Source organism: Anolis carolinensis, chromosome 2 (genome assembly GCF_035594765.1).
Source record: "Anolis carolinensis isolate JA03-04 chromosome 2, rAnoCar3.1.pri, whole genome shotgun sequence".
Classification (NCBI taxonomy): Eukaryota; Metazoa; Chordata; class Lepidosauria; order Squamata; family Dactyloidae; genus Anolis; species Anolis carolinensis.
Window position 1 is genome coordinate 252,541,397 of NC_085842.1, and position 27,365 is coordinate 252,568,761.

Here is a 27,365-nt window from a genome sequence, read left to right on the forward strand (position 1 = left end):
ATGCCCAACAGTTCCACCATTCCTATTTCATTGAAGGCCAAGGGAATCAGCAGAGATCTGTCCACCTATTTTCCTTCTAGGTAGATATGTTGCAAATATATCACCTGGAAGTAACAATAGAAACATGTCCAGGTCCTTGTGAATGCCTCTTGCAGCCCACTCAGCTACAGGAGAATAGCTGGACAAGTTTCCATTGTTCAGTCAATGTGGGTTGACATTTCCTAACATCTACAAAACTTCTAAAAGAGAAAATACAGAAAAAGAAGATTGATTCCTACCATGCCAGGGAATAGGCATTTTGTATCACATCTTTTATGGATCTGCTTGTAATCAAAACTTACTTTAAATCTTCAAGAATGCAAACTTTTCTTAGATATCTTTGGTCTTTATGTCTTATAGAATATCTACCATTTGCCTTGATAAATGGCTTCAATTCAACATTCCTCAGATAAACTGACTTTAAGCCAGAAGTTTTGTAGTATTTCAGTCCTTAAATAATATTTGAAAAGATAATGTGTTTTCTTCAGTTTTATGAAGACAACAGTTTTTTTTAAGTTACTCAGAATGTATTGTGGATTTTTTTTATCTTTGTGTATTTTTAACACTCAGTATCAGCCTGAAGCCTATTTGTTTCTTAAATAAAGTAGAACAACTGGATTGACCTGTGTGTCATCCAATTGGTTAAGTCTTCCCGTACTTGGGACTAAGCAACAGCATTCCAGCCAACTTTTTATTTTTAATAATTATTTCTGAGCATCTCCAAATTGGTAATTATGTGTCATTAAACATTTGCAATTGCTCTGACATTTTACAAAAAATGTATACAATTAAAATGAACTATTCTCCTTAAATCTAGTCTTAGTAATACTTAAAGTAGATCTATTAAATGGATAATAATACACATTAAGAATACAAATCTTCCTTATTTTTATTAAAACCTCTCCAACATGTCCACTTGTTTTTATTTTGACAACCAGCCCAGAATCCTAATATTTAAATATAGCCAAAACATGCTTTCCACACCCTGCCCTGACCCAATAATAAATAGGTTGATCATTGCATGATCTGTTTCAAAAAAGCAGTTCCATCCTGCCTCTTGACTCAGAAGTCAGTCACGCTGCACTGAACAGGGATTTGTTCTTAAATATATGTGCTTAGATTGCAGACTTGTTGTGTATGACTTTTTGTTGTTTTTGTTGTGGGAAACATCCTGTTTTCAGTTATTCTCACCACTCATTCTCAGTTAAACCATTAAAAAATCAACACAGTATCTGATACAAACATTGATGACAGGAAAGTAACTAATTTCACCTTAACATTGGAAGAATGCTTGATCAACTAGATTTGAACAGGAAATGGAACCTCCTACATTAGGCTTGCAGATGTAGTAATTGGTAGGTGTGTATCTGTGTGACAAAGAAAAACACAGCAAAAGTTATGTGGGTAAATGTTGTTGCTGTTTATTTTCTTGCAATAAATGAGCATCTCTTTCCAGGACAATACATTCTAAATTTCATACTGAAACAATGGGGTTTAAAAAGCAGCTCTGCCAAGGGGCAAAATGAAATTTCCTTTTAAAAAATGTTATCGAATGCAATGACTGAGCAATTGAGAAGGCGTTTCTTTGGCAACTATTTCCTTCCATGACAAACTTCCACAGGCAAATAGCATAGCAGGAACGTTCAGCTTGGTTACATGACCCAGAAAGGAGCTGAACTGTTTGCACATACAATATTGTTAGCTCTTGTTGAATCACAGTCAAAAGTAAATGGAAGACATCCAAGATCACTGCCTAGAGTGAGATTTCATTGCCTTTGCAATGTTGTGGCATTGTAATTCCCACATGCTCTAGCTAGCATAATCCAGAGAGAGGAAGGCCTACCTACCACTCTCAGCAATATCTAAGCCACACAGTGCCAACCTCTACCTTAAAATAACAACGAACAGAGCAGGTCCAACAATGAGGCGAATTAAGCGGTCGCTTTGGGCGCAAAACATATGGGGGCGCAGTCAAGACTGCTTTTTCTGTTGATTTCTTGTAAAACACGATGTTTTGGTGCTTAATTTGTAAAATCTTAATGTAATTTGATGTTTAATAGACTTTTCCTTAATCCCTCCTTATTATCCAACATTTTCACTTATCCAACGCTTTTATTTTCCAGTGATTGGTTTGGGGCAGGGGGGCATCAAAATTCTGTTCGCCTACACTTGAAAAATACCCAGGGCCAGCTCTGACAACGAATCACTAGAAAATTCAGCAAAAAGAAGAAGGAAAAGGAGGAGGAAGTCCTCTGGGTGACGGTTGCCAGTCTGGAGTAGATGTCGCCCGGAGGATCTAAGTGTATGGGGTGGATGTGAAGGGTGGGTTTTCTCAGCTGTTTTATAAATTCAACTATGAATATGTTAACAATATATTCAGGAGAATGTAAAATTTTGTTGACATTTAATATTTTTAAAATATTTAATATCTTTTTTTTTTGTTCTAAACATAAAAGGAGGAGGGAGAGAGAATCTATTGGTACCTTGCAGAAAATCTGGTTTATTTTAGCCTGAAAGATAGGGCTGCACGATGCAGGGCTAGGTTATGATGTAGGGCTTTGAACATCAGAACAGCAAGCCTGTACTGAATGGGTAATCAATGACAATACTATATTTCTTGAATTCAAGCATCTCTAAAAATGAGATGTGTCTTAAATTCATTATATGTGTGTATATACACACACACGGAGCCCCGGGTGCGAAGTGTGTTAAAGCACTGGGCTGCTGAACTTGCAGACCAAAAGGTCCCAGGTTCAAATCCTGGGAGTGGAGTGAGCGCCCGCTGTTAGCTCCAGCTTCTGCCAACCTAGCAGTTTGAAAACATGCCAATGTGAGTAGATTAATAGGTACCGCTCCGGTGGGAAGGTAACGGTGCTCCATGCAGTCATGCCGGCCACATGACCTTGGAGGTGTCCATGGACAACGCCGGCTCTTCGGCTTAGAAATGGAGATGAGCACCAACCCCCAGAGTCGGTCACGACTGGACTTAACGTCAGGGGAAACCTTTACCTTTTTTTATACACACACACACTGTTGGTGGTACTGAAATTAGTGTGCATCTTACAATCAATGGTGTCTTAGAATTGAAGAAATATAAGAAAGTAGGACAACATAATCAAGAATGGAATGGAAACCAGAGGATTAAGGTGAGATAATGAAAGCTAATTCTCTTTCTCCTCCCTTTATATTTAGAACAAAAAAAATGAGATATTAAATGTTTTTAAAAATATTGGATATGAACAAAAATTTACATTCTTCTGAATATATTGCTAACATATTCATAGTTGAATTTATAAAACAGCTGAAAAATCCCATGCTTCACATCCGTCCCATACACTTAGATCCTCTGGGTGACATCTACTCCAGACAGCCAGAACCCAAATGGCAACTGTCACCCAGAGGACTTCCTTCTCCTTTTCCTTCTTCTTTTTGCTGAATTGCATTGTTATTTTAAGGTAATGATTGGCATTGTATGGGTTAGATATTGCTGAGAGTGGCAGGTTCTAGCCTTCCCCTCTCTGGCTTACGCTGGTTAGAGTAGACAGGAATTACAATGCAGTTACAATCCAGTTATAGTTTTTGATCAGGATCCACTTGACCAGGGACCAGTTTGACCAGGGATCACTCTCCAACATTAGTACCAAAAGGGTTACAAATCTGTTTTTGGTCAACTTTAGATTCGGTTTGGTTACCTGGGATGCTGATTCAGAAAACTGCATTGGATAGACCACATCAGTTCTAGTTTCTGATACAGAAATATGCCATCCAGTAGTCGCCATCTGCTCGCCCACGGAAGACCATATTTAATAATCTAGAGCTGATGTGGTCTGCAGAAAGGAACGTAAATAAAATAAATGAATAAATAAAGAGGGAGGAGGTTCGCGGACTGGATTTTCATTTTTGCAGTCCACTGCTGGGCCACGCCCCACTCTCGGCCAAATAGTAAAATGATGTGGTGGGAAGCTACAGCAGAAAAAGGATGGATTTGGAAAGGGGAAGATATGTTGTCATTCTCCTTGTGTAGAACTTTACAAAATGTTTCCCGATCCAGGATCTCAGCACTTTTTCTTTTGACTTCTGTTAACTAGATTAGTCTAAACTGATTGTTGCATTCTGCACCAACTCAGACAAAGAATTTGCTCCAAAGCTGGTGTTTAAAGTAGCTGGATTTGCTTTGTTATTTAGGACACAACTGATGTTGGGTTATCTAAGCAATCATGCATGCATTTTCAATGTGGGATGGTTTATGTAGTTAGTTATGTCTGTTGCTTAGTAACATGAGCCAAGATGCATTCCAGAGTTGAAGCCACCATTTAAGGGTTTTGCATATGAAATGGGAAATGGGTGTATCCTTTCTGTACCAACAATTTCTTCAATTGACACACTGGAAATGTCACCGGAGTTCATCCAGAGAGGCAAGAAATGCACCACAGACGCTAGAGGCAGTACGCAAACAGGAGGGCCAGAAGATGATGCTGGTGAGTTGTGTCCTGAAGTAGATGGATCTGCGGAGGTAGGTTGTCTTCCAGAACAAACTCACAGGTATTCATTGCGTCCTAAAAGAGGTGTACCACCCTCGAGATTGTCTTACCTTGCAGAGTCAAAATTATCCAGTGAACCGTCTACTATAGAAGAAATTGAGATGCTACCTGCCACAGAAGCTGAACAGTGGAGGAAAGCACTACAAGAAGAGATTGATGCTCTACACAAGAATGGAACTTGGACACTAACTGAACTTCCACCTGGTAAGAAGCCAATTGGATGCAGATGGGTATTCACATTAAAGAGAGATGCAGAAGGAAGAATTGAGCGCTACAAAGCGAGACTAGTTGCTCAGGGATTTTCTCAGAAGTATGGAGTTGATTATGATGAAACTTTTGCACCTGTAGTGAAACACAGCACCATAAGACTACTTCTAAGCATTGCAGCTTCAAAGAAGATGACTGTACGACATCTAGATGTTAAGACTGCATTCCTGTATGGAAAGATTACGGAAAGTCTATTTATGAGACAACCACCTGGTTTTGAGGACAAGAGAAGACCTCACCTTGTTTGTAAACTTCACAAGGGTTTATATGGACTTCGTCAATCAGCAAAAGCCTGGAATGACAAATTAGATGAAATGCTGAAGCAATTGGGATTCAAGCAAGGAGAAGCAGATCAGTGTTTGTACACTAGAACCAAGAATGGACATTGTACTTTTATTCTGACCTATGTAGATGATCTTATTGTATCAACTGAATCAGATGGTGATTACACCGAGGTTGTACAACATTTGAGCAAACAAGTTGAATTGAAAGAACTTGGAGATGCTACGTACTATCTTGGAATACAAATCAAGAGAGAGGAAGATGGATCTTTTCTCTTGAGTCAGAAGCAAAAGATTATAGATTTGCTGGAAGTTACTGGACTTCAAGATGCAAAAACAGTAGCTACACCAATGACTACAGATTTCTTGAGAAACAATGAAGAAAATGAACTTTTGCCAAACAACAACCAGTATAGAACTGCTATAGGAAAGCTCCTATATTTAGCTACCAGTACCAGACCGGATATATCGTCTGCTGTTGGAATTCTAAGCAGAAAGGTCAGTGCACCTACTCAGAGAGATTGGATAGCTGTCAAGAGAGTTGTAAGATACCTGAAAGGAACAAAGGACTTACAATTGAAGTTACCAGCAAGTGACAAACCAAGATTGATTTGTTACTCAGATGCTGACTGGGCTAGTGATTCTTCAGATTGTCAATCAACTAGCGGATATCTCTTTATGTACGGAAATGGTCTTATTGCTTGGGCCAGCCAGAAGCAAGAATTAGTGGCTAAATCCACTACTGAAGCAGAATACATAGCCATTTCCCTAGCATCAGATGAACTTTTGTGGCTTCATCAACTTCTGACTGACTTTGGAATTGATGAGCAGAAGCCTATTCAAGTGTTTGAGGACAACCAAAGTTGTATCAAGTTTGCCAAGTCTGAGAAGATGATGATGCGTACAAAGCATATTGGGATAAGGTACCATACTGTACGCAAACTTTCTCAAGATGGAATGGTTGAACTGACATACTGTCCAACAAAGGAGATGGTGGCGGACATTTTGACTAAACCGTTACCTAGAGATGGCTTCCAAGACCTCCGTGTCAAGATGGGACTAATTGTTTAAAATGCATCACAGATTGAGGAGGGCTGTTGGGTTATCTAAGCAATCATGCATGCATTTTCAATGTGGGATGGTTTATGTAGTTAGTTATGTCTGTTGCTTAGTAACATGAGCCAAGATGCATTCCAGAGTTGAAGCCACCATTTAAGGGTTTTGCATATGAAATGGGAAATGGGTGTATCCTTTCTGGGGACACACAGGAAGTGATGTACAGATGCCTCTTCCTGTCTCTTTCTCTTCGCTCCTGACCATGCCATGCTGATGTTCCTGTATGTTAAGAGATATGTAGTTTCCTGAACTGTTTTTCTTTGGAACTAAGATGTTCTTGCCTGTATGACCATCATCATACAAGATTGTGAGTAAACATATTTTTGCTATTTTATTTGATGTCTCTGATGCTTATTTTATGCGCATGACTTTTTAAAGGGAAAGGGAGGCTGGATATTTTGTCTTACTGTTTAATTTCTTTTTACCTCTGCTCACATAAACCCCTAGTCTTCTGCGTTTTTACTGCTCTGCATGAATGTTTAACCATATTGGAATCATAATCTTAACAGGTTATGAAAATATATTCCTATTAACTGAAATGTTGCCCAGCCTTAATTTTTTTTCTATCTCAACAGTTAAGTGCTGTTAAATTTGACAGAATCTAGTCACAGTTACAGCATTTTATAAATTTGGAGCAGTTTTTAGCATTTGATTTACTCTGTCATGCAAACAAATATTTTTTAAAAGCCCTTTTATCTGAATGATAGCCTCTACTTTAATAAATGAAAGTCATTGTGAGTAACTGAATCATGAGACTCAGTTTTCTCCTGTGTGAGTGGAAAAACTCCAAAGCTGCCTTTGGCCATTGAATGGAAAAAAATTATATACCAGTGGCTGGAAATTATCACTGTGGTGGTTCTCTTTCAAACATATTATTTGGTAACTGCAGGATTTTCACTAATAGGATTCAGATTGTTAAAATTGAACAATACTCATTAAAATTATCATATTCTTCTTCCAAGAAGCCAGTTTTTTGTAAATATATTTTTGATTTCAATTCGTACATCAATGATCTCTGTCAATCCTGGAAAAGTGTTTAGCTACTTCACACAGTTTTTTGGAGCTCATGAGTAAATTCACTACGATTAATTGAAATTAACACTACTAAATATTTGCTGAAATCCCATTGGGGATTAACATATGCATTAACACCATAGTTACAGTGCTATGTACTGAACGCCAGCCCAGTTCCCTCAATCCTGAATTATTGGCTATGAATACAAAAGAATCATGAATGTGTAACTCTTGGTTATTCATTTGTAACAGCCCAATAAGCTTCTGACAAGTATACCTAAGTGTTTGGATAGAGTGACACAGTGGTTCCCAATCTTTGGCCCTCAAAGTATTTAGGACTTTAATTCCCAGAAGCCCCAGACAGCTTGGTCAACAGTCTGGAAGTTGAAGTTCAAAACTCCGGAGCAACAAACACTGGGCACCACTGTTTTGTATGCTTAAATATGTATACATATTGCAGAGGTCAATGTGCCAAAGTTCATTCCAAAGAGACCAAAGTAATATATGGGAATGATTAATAGCATGCTTGACTATTCTTCTCAGTCCATTTAATGTTGTGAGTGTTGGCATCTTCCAGTTTTTTTAAATCTTCAATTATCCTTTGCATCTGTTGAGTTTGTTCCAGCAGAGCTTGTGCTTGCAAGACTCAATCTTCAAACAATGGTTTCAATTATCAAACGTTTGACTCTACACAGAATAGTACTTCAGGGTTGGACTAAATATATAGTAACCATATTGCTGGCATTGCCAACAGGGAAGGAGCAGTAAGCACAACCAATACAAATGTTTAATGTTTGGCTTGGATTAACTGCCTCCATTTTGTTATTCCAACAGCTTAACATTATCATTAGAAGTCTTCCATATATGTATACTGCAAAAGTTCTATATTTCATAGTTAGCTGGACATAAGTTTAAGGGCTTATTTTATCTATTATGTTTCCCTAGTTAGGATCACAAAAAAGTTATTATCTGATCAACTTGTGCTTTATGCAGTATAGACAGGGGTGGGCAAGCATCTGTCTATATCCCTGTCACCAGAAAGGAAATGATTGCATCAGTGCTGAGATCCACTGGATTCTTTGGGCATCTTATCATTGATATAATCATTTTGCATCTGGTGACAGGAATGAGTCTCAGATCCTATCCATTTCCATGACACGTAGAAGGGGGCTTAAGAGGCTGTATTTACGGCTCGGTCCCACCGCCTGCCTTGGGACGGCTTGCCAGAGGCCCTGGCAGGTAAGAAGCCTTCCTGGCTCTGCGGCCATGGCCTGTTCTGGCCTTCACCCTAGAAGTAAGGTCTCCGGGCTGCCTGGCCATGTTCCAGAAGCATTTTCTCCTGACGTTTCACCCACATCTGTGGCAGGCATACTCAGAGGTTCTGAGGTCTGTTGGAAGCTAGGTAAGTGGGGTTTATATATCTGTGGAAAGACCAGGGTGGGAGAAAGAGCTCTTGTCTGTTTGAGGCTAGTGTGAATGTTGCAATTGGCCAGCTTGATTAGCATTTAATGGCCTTGCAGATTCAAAGCCTGGCTGTTTCCTTTCTAATCCATATTATCTGCTTTGAACTGCTCCAGCTCCCCATGTGTGGACATGAGAAAAGCCTCCCACAAGGATGGTAAAAACATCAAAAGGAGAGGCGTCCCCTGGGTAATGTCCTTGCAGATGGCCAATTCTCTCACACCAGAAGTGACTTGCAGTTTCTCATGTTGCTCCTGCCATGAAAAAAAATGCTCTTCCTTATTTTTAATTTTTAATAGTGCAATTGCATGATTCTAACACATTTCAGAAAAAGAAATATAAATGTAAATAAATGGAGGAGGAAAGGATAGGGGACGAAGAGGAGAATCCCACCGCCTGACCTCACTTTACTGTTGACATATCTGCACAGAAGTGGAAGGGACCCTTTGCATCAAGATATGTGATGGGAACATTGCAAGATTGAGAGCTATTTATGGGGTTTAAATTTAATAGCTAATAACGGGAGAATACTGGGGATTAAGAGGAGACGCAGGCACAGTGGGATGCAATATGAGTTGCCTGCCTATTGCAATAAAGTCCCACATTTCTGCATTGCTTATGCTGCACAATCCTTGTGTTAAATGGCAAAGTTAGGTAACTGCACACCTACTCAAACACATAAGTGAATGCAGTACCAAATCAGCATGAGTGTAAATGTGCATTCATGCACATGGGCAATGGCATCATATGCACAACTTTGTTTCCACAAGCTTGAATAATGTGTGGATGCCCCGCATAGGGACAAAGACCCTTCCACACAGCTGTATAAAATCCCACATTATCTGCTTTGAACTGGGTTATATAGCAGTGTAGACTCAGATAACCCAGTTCAAAGCAGATATTGTGGATCATCTGCCTTGATATTCTGGGTTATATGACTGTGTGGAAGGGTCCAAAGACATCCAGTTGCCTCCCTGGGGAACCTATATGTATATATAAGAAACCAACAGAATCCAGCCTTCATCTGTCTTCCCTTATGAACACTGTGGGACTTTGCGGAGAAAACCATTCTATACTTGTAATGCACTTCAGTTGTTTAGATTTTATTAAGTTGCAAATGTGTTTGATGAGATTTATTATGTTTAAGTACTTAGTTTTGGCTAGTTATTAAAAGTTTATATTGAAGTGGTTTTATTTATTGTTTTGATTTGGTTTGCCTGTCTGTTTTTATTATGGCATTGGATGTTTGTCACTTTTTGTTTGGAAACTGTCCTGAGTCCCCCCGGGGAGACAGGGCGGATTATAAATAAATAATAAATGAACATTATTATTATTATTATTATTATTATTATTATTATTATTATTATTATTATTATTATTGAAATAATTGCAAGTGTAAGCACATCAACAGGATTCTGATCTTTGTTTGTTTGTTTTTCATTTTTCAGCATCATTCTTTTCCCAGTATACAGTGAAAACAGAGGGGGACACAGAAAACATCCAAGGGCTGTTAGCTGCTTTTTTGGTGTTTCTGCACAAAGGAGAGGTATTCTTGAACATCTTCAGTAGAGCCAACAACAAAGGGGACTCTTTGGTGAATAGATTCTGGTTTTACATCCAGCACAGCCTCAGTCCCAGTGGTAGCAACCCCTCCGGCCTGTTCAATGATGAAAGCTATGGGGTTGCACTCGTAAAGGAGGCGAAGCTGAAACACAAAAACGAAACCCTTAATAACAGTCTTTCTGCATTCATTTGGAAAGGTGAAAAATGTGCCCTCCTGTTACAACATTTCTGAAAGTTATAGACACGTTTGCAGATTTTCTTGGTTGTTCTGTAAATTGCGGTGGCCTGAATAAGGCCTATAGTATAGTAATTCAAGAACAAGATGCCAGGCATATTTTTTGTAATTATATGAATTGGTCTGTTCTTGTATACCTCTCAATCTCAATCAAAAGGTACACGTGAAGACAGAAAAAGAGAGAGTAACTACTTCTTCCCCCTTTTCAAAGAAAGTAAGTTGTGACTGGACCTGAAAGTTAGTAAAAGTAAAAAGTGGCATACAGTGGAAAGGCAAAACAGTTTTGTAGAAGTGTTTCTCTGCCCACAGGTCATGACAACTCAGTCTGTTAGTATTTTTAAATAGGCAAATGGACGCTATTTATATAGTTGAGACCAAAGTTTCAGTAGAACAGTCACAACACATATTGAATGCTGCGATTCACCAAGGCAGTCACCAAAGATACACATTCATGACTAGTTTGTATTCACAATCCCTACTTATTGTTTACTTTACGAAATACACAGGGACTGCAAAAGTCTCTCAATCCCTATTTGCCAGGTAGCAGCCACTGCTATTGACAGGAGATAGTTCCTTATTGAACAGCAAGCATAGAACTGATGTTCTTACACAGTCTTCATAGCCTTCCCTCACACCAATCCCTCCTACAAAAGGGAACTACAATAAGGTCTGTATTCCATCTCTCATGGCAAAGGGATGGAAACCTCCATGGAAACAAAGCCATGTCAACCACAGGTTAAGGGATGTGACATAGTTAAATAGCTATGATGGTTACATAGGCTTTTAATGTATAGAACATTCCCGCTGACATTATTACGGTACATTGTTTTGTAGTAGAGCATTCCTATTTAATATCTGCATAAAAGAGTTTGGTGGCACTTTGAGGAACAACACACTGTTGAACACATTTATTTTGAGAACTAGAATCCACCACATCTAATAAAATGCCATTTAGATCACAAAAGCTTGTCCCACAACAAGGCTTGCATCCTATTGGTAAGTTCCAACTAGAGTAGACCCACTGAGTCTATTGTTGAATAATAACTCAACATATAAGTAAATCTCATTGATTTAGCACATCTACTTTGACCAGAACTGACAACAGGGTTTAGGATTAAATCTTAGGTTTTTTAGACACTACAAGACTCTACAAGTGCTAATTTGGGGGAGAGGGGAGGAGGAGATTATTTTAATGGTAAAGGGGTGGAGGTGATGATAGTAATGATAGTTATTATGTTTATAGGGAGAAACACTTACCTTTCCTTTTGGACTCTTCTGGTTTGCCGGATACAAAAAGATCCCACCATAAACCAAAGTACGATGAACATCAGCCACCATGGAGCCAACATACCGGGCTGCATAGGGAGCAGCACCTTCCTGTGGAACAAAGACAATTGATATATCAGTTCTTGGTGCTTGGTATCAGTGCTTGGTCACCTTTGTTTTTCAATGCAAACTCTCATGGTTGTTCAGTGGTAACTATAGTAGCTTAGATGTCCTGGAGGTACCAGATCCTATCTGATCCTGGAAGTCAAGCTGGGTCAAGTCTGGACGGGAGACTACCAGGAACACCAGGTGCTGTAGGCAGAATTGAGGGGTAGCATGACTTCCCTGGATCTAGACACTATATTCCTATTTATGCAGACCAAAATCCCATTGGCTTTTTTAACTGCTGCATCACATTGTTGGCTCATGTTTAACACAAAACATAATTGGGGGGAAATTGCAGTTGGAAAACTCATAAAGTTAGATAAATGGGAGGGAAAATAGATACTTTAGGTTTGTTAAGTGACAAAGACAGTATGGATTGGATTTAATATTTTGAAAAAATTATCCAAACCACATTTTAAAACCGTCTTCATTTTTTCACTATCCCTTTAAGCTATTTTGTGGAATCCTTTAAAATTTGATGAAACAGCAGGAACAGACCTTACACTGTCCTATATGTCAGAAAGTTGATTTCCATCATGGCACAAATCCTAGGATTATCCTATTAGTTAATGAACTAAAGTGAACTCTTAAATAAATCATTGTTGTATAGCAGATAATAATTACTGAAGAAACTGTTGCCGATACTAGATGTAACCAATGAGCAAAATGTGTTCTAGGTTTACTCAGCTTTGCTTCCCTTTTTGTTTCTCATTTGAGGTCTCAGGCAGGAAATTTGTATACCTGGAATATCAGCTTTTTAGGGCAGAAGCCTTGCCAGCTGCCAGTGAGTCTGAACGTTGGTTCCATTCATTATCTTAAATATTCATCAAAGATGTTATTTTTAAAAATAACATGCTATTTAAAAAGAATAGCAATTTAAAGACAGAATTGTGAGAATGGTCTTTTGAAGGACTTGATGAAGGACTTGATGAAGCCTTCTGTCAACAGCTGACCAAACAGGCACAAAGAAGAGATATAGTAGTCATGGGCGATTTCAATTATCCCGATATCTGCTGGAAAACAAACTCAGCCAAGAGTACAAAGTCCAACAAATTCCTCACTTGCCTTGCAGATAATTTTATGGTCCAGAAGGTAGAAGAGGCAACAAGGGGATCAGCAACTCTTGATCTAATCTTAACAAATGTGGAAGACCTGATCAATACAGTTGAAGTGGTTGGATCCTTAGGGGCAAGTGACCATGTGCTCCTGCAGTTTGCAATACAAAGGAATGCTGAAACTAAGACAAGTCAAACACGCATTCTGGACTTTAAGAGAGCTGACTTCCAAAAAATGAAGGAATTACTGAGCGGCATTCCATGGACGCCGATATTAAAAAACAAGGGAGTTAAGGATGGATGGGAGTTTTTCAAAAGTGAAATACTCAAGGCGCAAATGCAAACAGTGCCAACAAAGAAGAAAAATAAGACAAGTGCAAAGAAGCCAGAATGGATGTCCAAAGAACTTCTAACTGAGCTAAAGCTCAAAAGTGACATGCACAAGAAGTGGAAAAGGGGAGAAATCACCAAAGAAGAATTCAAACGTATAGCCAACTCCTGTAGGGAAAAGGTTCGCAAGGCTAAAGCGCAAAATGAGCTCAGGCTTGCCAGGGACATAAAAAACAACAAAAAAGTTTTTTTTGCTTATGTTGGTAGAAAAAGGAAGAAAAAGGAGGCGATAGGGCCACTGCAAGGAGTAGATGGGGTGATGGTGACAGGGGATAGGGAAAAGGCAGAACTGCTTAATGCCTTCTTTGCCTCGGTCTTCTCACAAAAAGAAAGCCATCTTCAATCTCAGCAACATGGAATGGACAAAGGATTGGGGGAAATCCAACCCCAAATAGGGAAACAAGTTGTCCAGGAACACCTGGCCACTCTAAACGAATTCAAGTCCCCAGGGCCAGATCAGCTACATCCAAGAGTATTGAAGGAACTAGCGGAAGTTATTTCAGAACCACTGGCAATTATCTTTGAGAGTTCTTGGAGAACAGGAGAAGTCCCAGCAGATTGGAGGAGGGCGAATGTGGTCCCTATCTTCAAGAAGGGAAAAAAGAACGACCCAAACAATTACCGTCCGGTCAGCCTCACATCAATACCAGGCAAAATTCTGGAAAAGATCATTAAGGAAGTGGTCTGCGAACACTTAGAAACAAATGCGGTCATTGCTAATAGTCAACACGGATTTACCAAAAACAAGTCATGCCAGACTAATCTGATCTCTTTTTTCGATAGAGTTACGAGTTGGGTCGATACAGGGAATGCTGTGGATGTAGCGTACCTGGATTTCAGTAAGGCCTTCGACAAAGTCCCCCACGACCTTCTGGCAAACAAACTAGTAAAATGTGGGCTAGACAAAATTACGGTTAGGTGGATCTGTAATTGGCTAAGCGAACGAACCCAAAGGGTGCTCACCAATGCGTCGTCTTCATCATGGAAAGAAGTGACAAGTGGAGTGCCGCAGGGCTCCGTCCTGGGCCCGGTTCTGTTCAACATCTTTATTAACGACTTAGACGAAGGGTTAGAAGGCACGATCATCAAGTTTGCAGACGACACAAAACTGGGAGGGATAACTAACACTCCAGAAGACAGGAGCAGAATTCAAAACGATCTTGACAGACTAGAGAGATGGGCCAAAACTAACAAAATGAAGTTCAACAGGGACAAATGCAAGATACTTCACTTCGGCAGAAAAAATGGAAATCAAAGATACAGAATGGGGGACGCCTGGCTTGACAGCAGTGTGTGCGAAAAAGATCTTGGAGTCCTCGTGGACAACAAGTTAAACATGAGCCTACAATGTGATGCGGCAGCTAAAAAAGCCAATGGGATTTTGGCCTGCATCAATAGGGGAATAGCGTCTAGATCCAGGGAAGTTATGCTCCCCCTCTATTCTGCCTTGGTCAGACCACACCTGGAATACTGTGTCCAGTTTTGGGCACCGCAGATGAAGGGAGATGCTGACAAGCTGGAAAGCGTCCAGAGGAGGGCAACTAAAATGATTAAGGGTCTGGAGAACAAGCCCTATGAGGAGAGGCTTAAAGAGCTGGGCATGTTTAGCCTGCAGAAGAGAAGGCTGAGAGGAGACATGATAGCCATGTACAAATATGTGAGGGGAAGTCATAGGGAGGAGGGAGCAAGCTTATTTTCTGCTGCCCTGCAGACTAGGACACGGAACAATGGCTTCAAACTACAGGAAAGGAGATTCCACCTGAACATCAGGAAGAACTTCCTCACTGTGAGGGCTGTTCGGCAGTGGAACTCTCTCCCCCGGGCCGTGGTGGAGGCTCCTTCTTTGGAGGCTTTTAAGCAGAGGCTGGATGGCCATCTGTCGGGGGTGCTTTGAATGCGATTTCCTGCTTCTTAGCGGGGGGTTGGACTAGATGGCCCTTGAGGTCTCTTCCAACTCTACTATTCTATGATTCTATGATTCTATGATTTTCTCTTGCCAGATTTTATTTATGATGCTATCTTGCACCTGTATTCTGAAAAGGAAGTGCCAACCACATAACAAAGAAGAAACAATCGTGCAATGAGCATTATCATTTCTCCATTTGCCTTCTTTTTTTTCTCAGAAGACTAGTCACTTAACACAACTCTAGGGCTCCAACCAGCTGGCGCAAGAAGCTGGTTGGGCTTTACCAGGGCACCTGATAATGTTTCATTTCTCTAGTACACAAAGTTTTTAAACAGCAGCATGCAGAAATGATTTTTATAGCTGGGATAAATGAGGAAACTCTAACAATAGAAAAATGGGTAGTTAAGACATGTAAAAAGCCCCAAACTAAATTCACCGGCTTTCAGACAATGAATCAGTCAATTGATCCAGTTCCTTTAGCTGAAGAGTTCTTCATTCCCATCAAATTTCACAGAGGTGGTAGAGAAAGAATGGCCGGATGTCATGCTAGTTACAAATGTGGAACTAGAAGTTATGCACTCTTGACTGATACATATTCGTGATCTCTACATAGACCCTATTTTAGGGGCTACATAGGAGCCCTGAAGGTCTCCACCTACTGGGTAAAAGCTACTGTGACTGATGAACTGTTCCCTTGTCAATCAGGAAGCATCCAGCTGAGAGTAAGTGATCTCTAAACCATGAAGTCCCGCTTCTGCCCCTCACACCCAAGATTGCACATCTGCTGGGATAGTCACTGAATTGTTTCCTGAACAACAGGGAAATAGCTACCTGTTCACAGTGGCTGCTACCCAGTAAGATGGGATTGCGGGGGTGGGGAGAAGATTCAGATCATGATTCAGGCCATTTCCCCATAACATCATAATGCATCCATATCTCCCATACAGGATTCCAGCCAACATCTACAGTCTGCATGGAAACACACTTTTATTACATGCCCATGTTTCAAAGAGGAGCCTAATGTCTCACATTCCAACTCCCATACTTCTTACATAGTAGCAGGCCAAAGGATTCTGGTAATACTAACCAGCAATGGCACTGGGTTGAATAAATATACTCTAGCTAATTGTTTCTCAACCTGTGGGTCCCCAGGTGTTTTGGCCTACAACTCCCAGAAATCCCGGCCAGTTTACCAGCTGTTAGGATTTGTGAGAGTTGAAGGCCAAAACATCTGGGGACTTATAAATTGAAAACTAATGCTCTAGCTAATAACAGCTGCTCTACAAAGCATTTATCTGATCTATATCAACCTGAGGCTTTCTGATTCCCAAAATGAAGGTCTCAGTTGTGGAGTGGGTAGGTCACCTTGATGCCTATGAGAGCATCTAGAACAGTGGTCTTTAAATATTTTAAACCAAGAGCCAGTTCACAGTCCCTCAGACTGTTTGGGGGGATGGGATTATAGTTTGAAACAACATGAACTTATTCTGCACTACAAATAAGATATGTGCACACTGCACATATCTTATTTGTAGTGGAAAAAGTAATAATGACAAAACAATACAATATTCAAAATGAAGAACAGTTTTAGGCAACCTAAACTTACCAATATTTCAATGACAAGTGTGGGCATGCTTTTTGCTGATGAAATAGTCAAGTTAATTAGGATTGCTGTTGTTGGGTGTCTTCAAGTTATTCCAGACTTAGAGAGACCCTAAGGTTGGATCTAGACTACCCTATATCCCAGGATCTGATCCCAGATTGTCTGATGATTCCAGATTATCTGCCAGTGTAGACTCATATATCACCTCTTCACACGGCCTTTTTGGGCCATGCCGTTGTACCAGCAATCACCGGCAAAAGGGAAGGCCGTGTGCGCCCTTTCTCCTTACCCCATCACATGGTGGGGATGGGACAGGGTGTCTTGGTACCCCGTCCCCATCAAATGGGAGAGAGGGTGGCAACGTGCATTGTCCCACCACCCTTTCCCCAACTATATGGCGAAAAGGGGAGAAAAGTGTGGTTAGCTCCAAAATATACTTTCCTTCCCGTAGTGGTGGAGGAAGCACCTTTCGGAGCTTCCCCTCCAATTTGGGAGGAATGTGGGCAGGGTCTGCAATGCATCGTGTGATGGCGCATGGCAGGCCCCATCCTTGCAGTGAAATGAAGTGGTAAAATGTCCCATGTGAAGAGGTCTATAATCCATTTCCCAGGATTCGAGTGTAGATCCACCCTAAGTCTAAAATTTAGGGTGAGGGAAGGCTAAAGGAACTTGGAGGACCACCTTACTTTGGGGTCCCCTGATCTAGAACAACATCATACAGTGATGTGAAAAACTGCAGAAATTTAATTTTTACATTTTTCCTATTTCTTACATGCACAGAGTATTACCATCCCCATGAGCAGGACAGTAACCTTTTCAGCTTTCTAGATACCTTAGCATTATAATCTTTTAAAATAAACCATTCTTTATAGCCTAGTTTAGAGTTAAGGTCTAAAAACATTATCTTAAAGTGTTTTTTATAATGTATGTTTACCCATACTAATTTTATTGGGTGCCCAGCATATTGACATATTGACAGAAACTGTCGATATGAACCAAGAAAGCTAAGAAACGGAAGTAAACAGTCAGTGGATTTTTCTGTTTTAATCTGCTTTCTTTGAAATGTAGGTAGCATGAGATGTAATGATAACACTCGTTTGTTTTGTTTTTATATTTGTTTGGGAGTTTTTGTCATTAGCTTTCCAAAACATTTGGTTTTAAAGGCCAGGATTCTTTTAGGTCATGTCTTGACTTGTACAAATATATATCAATAACAAAATAAAATTGGAAGAAGCTTTTGCTTGCTGACAAAGAGTTCAGCAGTCCATGAAATCAATCCTGTTCCTGAAAAATTGTGTAAACTGTTGTAATGCACTTTGGCACAAAACAATAATCTTCACTTCTGAGAAGCAGTTATACATTTTGGACTAGGCTCATTTGGTCTCAGTCAACCAAACTAAGCTTAAAGCCCTGGTGATCATACTGTCAAGTGATTTCTAGAAAAGAAGGGAGGAATGTCCTCATGTCAAGATCAAAAGGAACCCAAAATTCTAATTAATATTGTAAACACCAAATCCACCTGACTGCCATCTGTGATTTCATTTATTCACATCAAACAAAATATATCCACGCTAAGCCTTTTCTAGGTCTTCCAGCATTACTCTATTATATTCTTAGGCCAGAAGTCCTTCATTTCAATAGGGAACATTATTACCCCCAATTTTGCATATCCATGTGAAGTCTGGAAATGTAACTCCCATTGATATGGGGGTTGTACTGAATGGGTTTGGAGTTCTCAGTACAGGTTGAGATGAAATGTTCATGTGTTTGTTCACAAATACCAGTAGACCTTAGACTTGAATGTTTCCTATTTCTCATTCCATTCTGTTGGGATTCAGAAAAGTTCAGAAATAATATCCTAATCTGTTGCTGAAGGCTTTCATGGTTGGAATGTTTGGGTGCTGCAGACACAAATTAAAGAACTAATTCAACTGGAGAAGTCAGCTATAGCAGAGCACTTGATGAACCAACCTGGACACAGAATAAGGACGCCAAGATCTTTTTCAGACGTACTGCTGTCGAGCCAGGTGTCGCGTATTTTATACCTTTGCTTTTCATTTTTTTTCTGCCTAAATTGAGTATCTTGCATTTCTCCCTGTTGAACTTCATTTTAATAAAGTGGCATCTAAATAATATAGTGCATTACCTCTGGAAATTTCTTCTTTTGAATATACTCTGTCACAGCAGGATCAAAGTACTTTGCATAACCCTCATTCATGCTGTAGATTTTCCCTTTCTTTTTGATTTTCACATCTTTTTCCACCAAAATGAATTCGCCAAGTGCCTGAAAAATAGTTAATTAGTGAAGGAGTTAGTAAATGTTGTAAAGATCACCTTTCTGAAATTCAGAAGACACTTTTCATGTAATTCAACCAAATTCACCTTTTTATTTTGAAAGTCAAAAGCAAACAGGCACTCCTGTATCAGAAAGCATGACCTCCAGTACTGCATCAGATTCCCCAAAAGTATTCATTTCACAGTACTTCTCTTCCAGCCAATTCATAGCCACCAATCCTCAACATTTAGACTGCAACTCTTGTTCTAAGCCGTATCTCTGAAGAATAGCACCTTACCCAAACAATCTGGAAGTCATTCTGTTTCATTACCTCTCATCAAGTAATTATTCTAGACTATTAACCAATAATCAGTCTAACAAGAGGATTGTCTTTTTTTGGAAAAACAAAACAAAACAAAGCAATACCCTACAAAAGAAACCCACATTTCAGGGGGAAATTATTGACAGGATATAGATAGCAATGGTGGGTCACCCTTCAAATGTTGCTGGACTACAACTTCCATCACACCTCACCAGCATGGTGATGGAAGTTACAATCCAACAGTATCGGGATTGTTCTATACTTCCTCATCCCACTTTAAGGTGCTTTGCAGTAAATCAAGGGCTTTGTGGTAGTGTAGGGAATGGATGTAGAGATCAATGTTACAATGTTCTGTATTGCGCCTCTCTACATTAGGGCAACTGCTCTACTTTGGAAATATGTCATTTACCTGCCATTTAAGGGGGCACTATAATCACAAAGGGAAGGTATCTAGTAACTAGATGCCCACAGTCTCAAGTAATACCTACCGACAGCAGACGAGCCTATCTTCCTACAATTCCAGTTTTCCATCCTTTTGTGATAAAGTCCTAAGTCATGACTAAACTGGAATTACCTGCTCTTTCTATATTTGTTTCCTCATTTTTTAAAAATGAACAAAGCATTGCCAAATGGACAATGAATTCTGTATCTACGGCAGTACGCAGGTTTGTATCTTATTCCAGAAACAAGCAGGTGATTACTTTGAGATGATAAATAAGACTATTAGTGATACCATTCAGTGTATTCTCGGTAAGATTTTAAACACACATCCTCATTAAGGTACATCTTTGCCAAGATTTTTGAAGATACATCCTACTGAACAAGCATCTTATTGAGATAAGGAATTGGATGTGCATCCAACACCTACATTTGAATGAATGGCCTGAGGTCTTCAACTCATGTTACAATCTACACTGCAAGGGGGCATAACTGTAGGACACCTATGGGTGATACAATCTGCATGATATGATTTATAGTCTTAGTATTAGAGGAAAGGTGCCTTGCCTCTGAGGACTCTTTTTGCAATTCTGACATGGCTGCTTAGTGCCAAAGAATCAAGCATAAATTGCAGGATGTTGTTGCTCAGATATAAACTTAGGGTGCATCTAAACTGTAGAATGAATGCAGTTTTACACCACTTTAATTTTCTGTTGACCTTAAGATTAAGTTGCTGACCTGAAGGTTGCCGTTTCGAATCCGCAAGACAGGGTGAGCTCCTGACTGTCAGCTCTAGCTTGTGGGAACATGAGAGAAGCCTCCCAGCAGGATGGTAACACATCTGGGCATCCCCTGAGCTACATCTCTGCAGATGACCAAGTCTCTCACACCAGAAGCGACTTGCAGCATGTTCTCAAGTCGCTTCTGACATAATTTTAAAAAATCCACTTTAATTGTCATGGCTCAATGCTGTGAAATCCTGAGATTGCTGGTTTGGTAAAGTGTCAGCCCTCTTTGATCTTGTAAAACTACAACTCCCAGGATTTCATCACATTGAGCTGTGGCAGTTAAAGTGGTGTCAAGCTGCATTCATTGTACAGTGTCTGAAAGTTTATGCATTCAATTTTGGTCTTTAAGGTTCTACAAGATCTCTTTACATACAGATATTTGAAACTAAACTAGACTATGTCTTTGAATTCTACCATAAGGTGAAGTTTGTGGACATATTTGTACTCTTGTTCACAAGAATTAGATACCCATTACAGTGTTCCCTCACTACTTTGCAGTTCACTTTTCACAGATTCACTGTTTTGCGGTTTTTCAATAAACTCTAAAAGACTATTATAAATTATAAAAAAATTACAATTTACAGCCTAAGGAAGGAAGGAAGGAGTAGCAGAAGGGAGAGAAAAGGAGCCAGGAGGCAACAGGAAGAGAAGGAGGCGATTGATCAACACACAATTAGTTGATAAAGACTTAAAATAGTATATAACTACTAAAATAATTTCACCTACATTGCCTTTGTCTTAGGCTGAATATGCACTGGCCTATATACCAGAATATGATCCCAGATTATCTTCTTATCCCAAATTATCTAGCAGTGTAACTTTATATAATCCAGTTCAAAGCAGGTAATCTGGGATCAGATCCTGGGATATAGGGCAGTGTAGATCCAGCCATAGTTTACACAGAGCAAATTGTTTGTGACCTCTATATAGTTCTACTTGAAAAAGGAGCAAATGAGTAAAAGGCAGCCCTATGCAATATTTGTTGAGCAGCTAACACCTTTACATTTTCCTTAAGTTCATGTTTAGATGGCCTTAGTAGATCCATTCTCAACATTTCTGCACTTGTTGCATCCTATCTGATGCTTCTACATCATTTCCCCCAGATTTCTTCTCCCTGCTGGCTACATAATTTACTGCATTGTTGCTGTAATGATACCATGATAGGATGATGTCGGAAACCCAACACAGAATGCAGGTTGAAAGCATGTTGCAGAAACTTACATGGGGACTGATTTCCATATGGAATATACAGGACTCAGAAACCTTAATTTCTAGACTAAAACTCCCAGAATCCACATCTATCCTGCCTATTCTCCAGGCTCTGAGAATATGAGTTGGCAACAGAAGATGGAATAATGCTAGCAATTGGTATTTGTACAGTACCGGATCCAGCATGAAGAAGTCCACTCCTTGCCCGGTGGAAAGGGCCACCAGCGTCGCACTGCCATACAAAGCATAGCCTGCAGCGACAATGTTGCGTCCTGGCTGTAAGGCATCTTTTTCTGAAGGCTCATCCTCTGTTGTCTTAGGGAAGAAGAAAAAGATAAGGAACAAAAGGAAACACAAATGCAAATAAGAATTTCTCTTAAACATAGAATTAGAGACTTCTCTTTGGAAACAGACCTTTGCCTAATAGTTGACTTTGGTGGAATTAGAGATTTCTAGATAGAACATTTTTATTCAAGTCCATGAATAATCACATCTGGATAAATCAAAACCACACATGTGTACAGATGACTGAACTGTGGTTTCAACTTCTGGAGGGCTTTAAAACTCATAAACAGCACAGGGACATTCCAAGAACAAGTGAGAAAATTAGACACTGTTTATTCATTCTCCAGAAATTACTTTTTTCCCCTTTCATATATCAACTTACCTTCTTGTAGATAGCAAATATTGTACCTATTGAAGCTAAACAGTCTATATTGGAAGAGCCATCTAGTGGATCAAAGCACACCACATATTTACCCTGAAATACAAAAATTGAAAGCTGTCATAAATGACATGTTTATCAGGACAAAGTCACATTCACAGTTGGATGGGAATGATTTTTAATTTATAAAGCAAAATGGGTTTTTTTAGCAAACAGAATTAGATTGGAAAACTGTGCATCAATGTAAGCACATAGTCCTACAAAATAATGAATGCTAAAATGTAGAAAATTGGTAGAAAATACTCACATACATAACATTTACAAGGGCTTCTGGAGAAGTTATAAAATCAGTTGAACAGATATATTGCATCTCCTCCTGAATGATACTACTGGAGGTGCTCCACTTTTGCTGTGGTTAAAAGGTGCACTATTGACAATATCTCCCCTACTCCCTTATTTTTAAATTAGAGAAAACATGAAGTTGAATTGTAGCTGGAGCACTTAGAGATTCCTAGGAAAGTGTTCTCTCTAGGAATATCTAAATTCTCAAGCATTACTTTGTAGTCAACCACCCTGGAGGACATGGAGATTCCTAGAGAGAACATTTTAAATCTGCAAAAAAGAAAATCTGCAAAAGTTAAACCAACAAACCTGCATGACGGTGACTGCAGAACATTTTTACTGTTTTTGGAAATTACGGGCTTTTCAATAAAATCATTTATTTAGCCCATACTACAAACTTGCTAGTATAAACTTCCAAACCCTGTGAAGTTCTATAAACTGTAGTTCTTTGAAAGACGGCTAATGCCAAACAGTCAGACAAAACTACAGTATCCAGGATTACAATTAGTGGCTGTGCTTGTGCCAAGTGAGGCCCCTTCTACATGGCCATATAATCCAGTGTATCAAAGTAGACAATCCACATGATCTGTTTTGAACTGGATTATATGAGTCGACACTGCTATATAATCCAGTTGAAAGCAGGTAATCTAGATTTTATTTCGCAGTGTAGAAGGGACCTCAGACTCATTCCCTTCCCTACCCTCTTTAGTTTTCTAATCTCAAACTAATTTCTTTTGCAATGCAGCTGCGCCATCTACTGCTACATGAAATAACAGACACACTTCCCAATCCCTTCAAAAGTGGATATACACACCCTCTTTTCTTTTGGTGTGATGATTGCTTCTTTATTCTCCTCTGAAACCAAGACACAAGTGCTGTAGGAGGACTGTAGCATGTTAATAACCAGAGAGTTTGAGAGTACATCCAGCTTCTTTTGCTCATCCCCAGTCACATTCACAGAGCCTGCTATGCCAAACCTATGGGAAGAAGGGCACACTATTAATATTGTGGTGGCGTACCAACATATTTCATATAGGCCATCCAGCAGGTTTCCACGGCCAAGCAGAGATTTGAACCCTGCTTCCAGGATTGTAGTTTAATGACCAAACTAAATGCCACACTACATCATTCACAAATCAACTATTAGTGATAAAAACGGTCTTGCTAAGGCCCTTGAGAAATAACTGAGGCCACTTATGTGTGATTTGTAGCCCAGTCATGCACACTGGGGCTAGAACTACACTGCCAAATAATCCAGATTATCAAATCAGAGAATCCATTTTGTCTGCTTTGAATCAGATTATATGAGTCTACACTGTCATATAATGCAGTTCAAAACAAATAATCTGGATTTTACTGTATATGGTAGTGTAGATGGGGCCTGAGAGGTAACACCTCTTGATTTAGGCTTGATCTACGCTGTCATTATAATCCATTATCTGATGGCGTATAATCTGGTTCAAATGAAATAATCTGTAATCAGAAACTGGATTACACAACAGTGTAGATGGAGCCTAGTTTGAGGATATGCGTGTTTAGGAAAACTTGAAAACTGCTCCTCCCAACTGATTAAGTCAATCGACTCTCAAACCATCCATCCATTCAACATGAGTGACTTCTACTGCTGAAGGTCTCCAGAGGATGAATACAAAATAAAGCACAGTGGTATAAAATTAAAACACCGGTAAGTCTAGAAAATAAGACATAATATAAACTCCAGTTAAATGTCATTTTAAAACCCAAGAGCAGCCATAAATAGTGCAAGAAGAGCTTAGAAAAGGGTTACTTTTTGGACTTCGCCTCTCAGAATTCTCCAGTCAACATGGCCATAGGTGTAATCCAAAAAGTAATTTTTCAAGCTGTTCAGTTTAAGATACTGAAGTCCTAGAATATCAATAACATCCAATCCTATTTGGTCTTCATATAACACCGAAACGTTGGAATCAGATTGACACCTTTGGGGAGGATAATCCACAGCTGGATGACCAGAGCTCAAAAGGCCCATTTGTAAGTAGCCACCCTCTGAATATTTTATTCATGCTAATAGCATGACACTTGGAGATCTCTCATTCATAGTGGATCACACGGGCTATCCAGTCCAACCTCTTGCCATTAAAACTGTGTGAAAGAAAAAAAGTCAGTGTAGTGTAATGGTTGAGTTATGACATGGGGACCATGGTTCAAATCTTTGTCAGGTCATGAAAATCCACTGGGTGACCTTAGGGAAGTCCTACCTTCTCAGTCTTAGAGAAAGGTAAAGCCAAACCCCCTCTGAACAAACCCTGTCAATCCCCAACCCACCCCCCACCCCCCCGCAAGAATCCATGACAGGTTCATTTTACAGTTGGTATAAATCGGAGATGACTTGAAGGCACACAATAACAACAAAGATTATTCTCCCTTGCATTTTTACATCCTGATGTGCAATATAATCATAACCAATTGTCAAATATTTTGCTTCATAACTATGGGCATAACAGGTAATAATTAACATGGCCATCATTCTAAGTAGGGCTCTTTCACTCTGGAATCAGAAGAAACACCCATATTACAGCCTAGTGAAAGAAGTGATGAAACATCAGTTATGAGAGAAATGGTTCTCCTTGGCGCAGTGTTAAGCATATTTACTCTGAAGCAACTCCAACTGAGTTCAGTGGAGCTTATCTTCTAATGATTGTGCTTAAAGTGCAAGTTTAAGGCATAACTAATGCATAGGTAATAAGCTTCACAGTTCACAGTGGTATTTGTTTTCAGTTAGTGCTGCAGTTACTTCTGGTCTAGGTTGTGTCACTTAGGTTAGATCTACACAGCCCTATATTTCATTGACTGATCCCAGATCATCTGCTTTGAACTGGATTATATAAATGCAACTTCTGATGCATCTTGTTACATTAGAAACTAAGTTGGGCAGTTTGACCTTTATGTGGATCTATGGGCCATCTTCTTTGACCTTGACAGCAGTAAAGATGGTAGAAAAAGACAGCAGGCTATTCTTGTTTCTTTCAGCTGTGTGCATAGTGTTAAAGCAACATATATGGATTGCATAATCCACATTATTGGCATAGATGCAATGCAACAACTAAGTGGTACAGGTTTATTCCAATTTCCTAAATTCCTGAAATGAGAAGTATTTTTCCAGATTTTAGAATAGCCATATTTGCATATATGTACGTAATAAAATATTTTGGAGGTGGGATTCATAAATACTTAATAAACATAGCCTGGAGGTAAGTTTATAAATGTTATTAATAAGTTTATGCATAAAAATACCATTTGTGTACATTGAACCACTGCAAAGCAAATATGTCACCCCTGTCAGCCACCCATGTGGACAATTTTGGATTTTGGAGTATTTTGAAATTTGACATTCCAAACAAGAGAGTGTCTATCTATATTCATATCTTAGAGATTTTTAGCAATTAGTTAATTTCATTGCTTTTGAGTACTGAATCAATAAGGGCCCTTCCAGACATGCCCAGAAGTGCAGGGCCTGTTGCGTTTTTACAGGAGGCATCCAAATGATGCTTCTGGTAAAAGCAAATTAATTCAGAATAACTGTGGTTATTCCAAATTAATTAAATACCCCATTAGATCCTCCCAAATCCAGTAAAATCACACCCTAGGAGGACTCACATTTGATTTCAAAGCTTGTTTTGGAGGGTTTGGAGTTGGCTGACCTCCCCCCCCCCCTTTTCCAGGAAAACTTGGGTTTTTGGGGGCACAGATTTGGGTGCTGTCTAGAAGTGCCCTGAATAATAGAATACTCATATCAGGTTTTGTTTATGGTCTTATTCCAATCAAATTCTCTTTCCCTCTTAATTTAGCAAATAGCTCATTGAGAGACAATAACACAGACATTTATTTAATGTTACCATTCATTTTGATTCTAAGTTCATGACAATTCCCAGAATTCCCCAGGCAATATACTGGTTGCTAAGGGATTTTGGAAGTTATTATCCAAAAAGATAACTTTCCCAACTTCTATTCCAGCGCCATGAAATATTCAATGTGCAATTTGAGTTCAGTAATTTACTGCATGCAGTGTTAAAATTGTGGCTCCCCTCATTCTATTAAATCTAGTAACATTTATTTCCTTCCCCCCATTCTGTGCAACTCACATGTGTGCAAGGCCTGCCTTTCGGACTGCTGAAGAGATGGCCTTGATGGCAGTGAGAATAGAGTTCAGGAGCTGGGTGAGTTCTCCAGTAGCCCCTTTAACCCGTCGTCCCTTCTCCATGACAAACCGGTTCAGGGTTAACATATCCGTTTCAAAGGGACTTCTGTCCGACATCTTGACTGGTAAATTAATCTATTTTCTTAGCTAGTATCAAGTACTGTAGTTCTTTTCTCCTCTGTGCTATTGCCGCTCAGTGACAGTTTTATTTTAAGGAGAAGCGGTTGGCTTGCATGCTAGGGATGGTTAAG

General features: G+C 39.5%; 1 protein-coding gene across 1 annotated transcript; it reads right to left on the minus strand.

Annotated features, from left to right (window-relative positions):
• Positions 1-10,125: 10,125 nt before the first annotated feature.
• LOC100561746 (fructose-1,6-bisphosphatase isozyme 2) lies at positions 10,126-27,365 on the minus strand. The gene is made up of 7 exons (XM_003216453.3): positions 27,059-27,365; positions 23,755-23,917; positions 22,602-22,694; positions 22,109-22,249; positions 19,049-19,186; positions 11,775-11,894; positions 10,126-10,424 (listed from the first exon to the last, which is right to left on the minus strand). The coding sequence occupies exons 1-7, from the start codon at positions 27,229-27,231 to the stop codon at positions 10,230-10,232; spliced, it is 1,023 nt and encodes a 340-aa protein (XP_003216501.1). The 5' UTR covers positions 27,232-27,365; the 3' UTR covers positions 10,126-10,229.

Coding starts and splice junctions, on each gene's coding strand:
- LOC100561746 (XM_003216453.3), bottom strand. CDS start 27,231: ATGTCGGACAGAAGTCCCTTTGAAACGGATATGTTAACCCTGAACCGG. Junction 19,187..22,108: donor ACTTCTTCATGCTGGATCCG/GTACTGTACAAA, acceptor ACTATTTTTCAG/GCACTTGGCGAATTCATTTT. Junction 11,895..19,048: donor AAAAGAAGAAATTTCCAGAG/GTAATGCACTAT, acceptor TTTGTTCCACAG/GAAGGTGCTGCTCCCTATGC.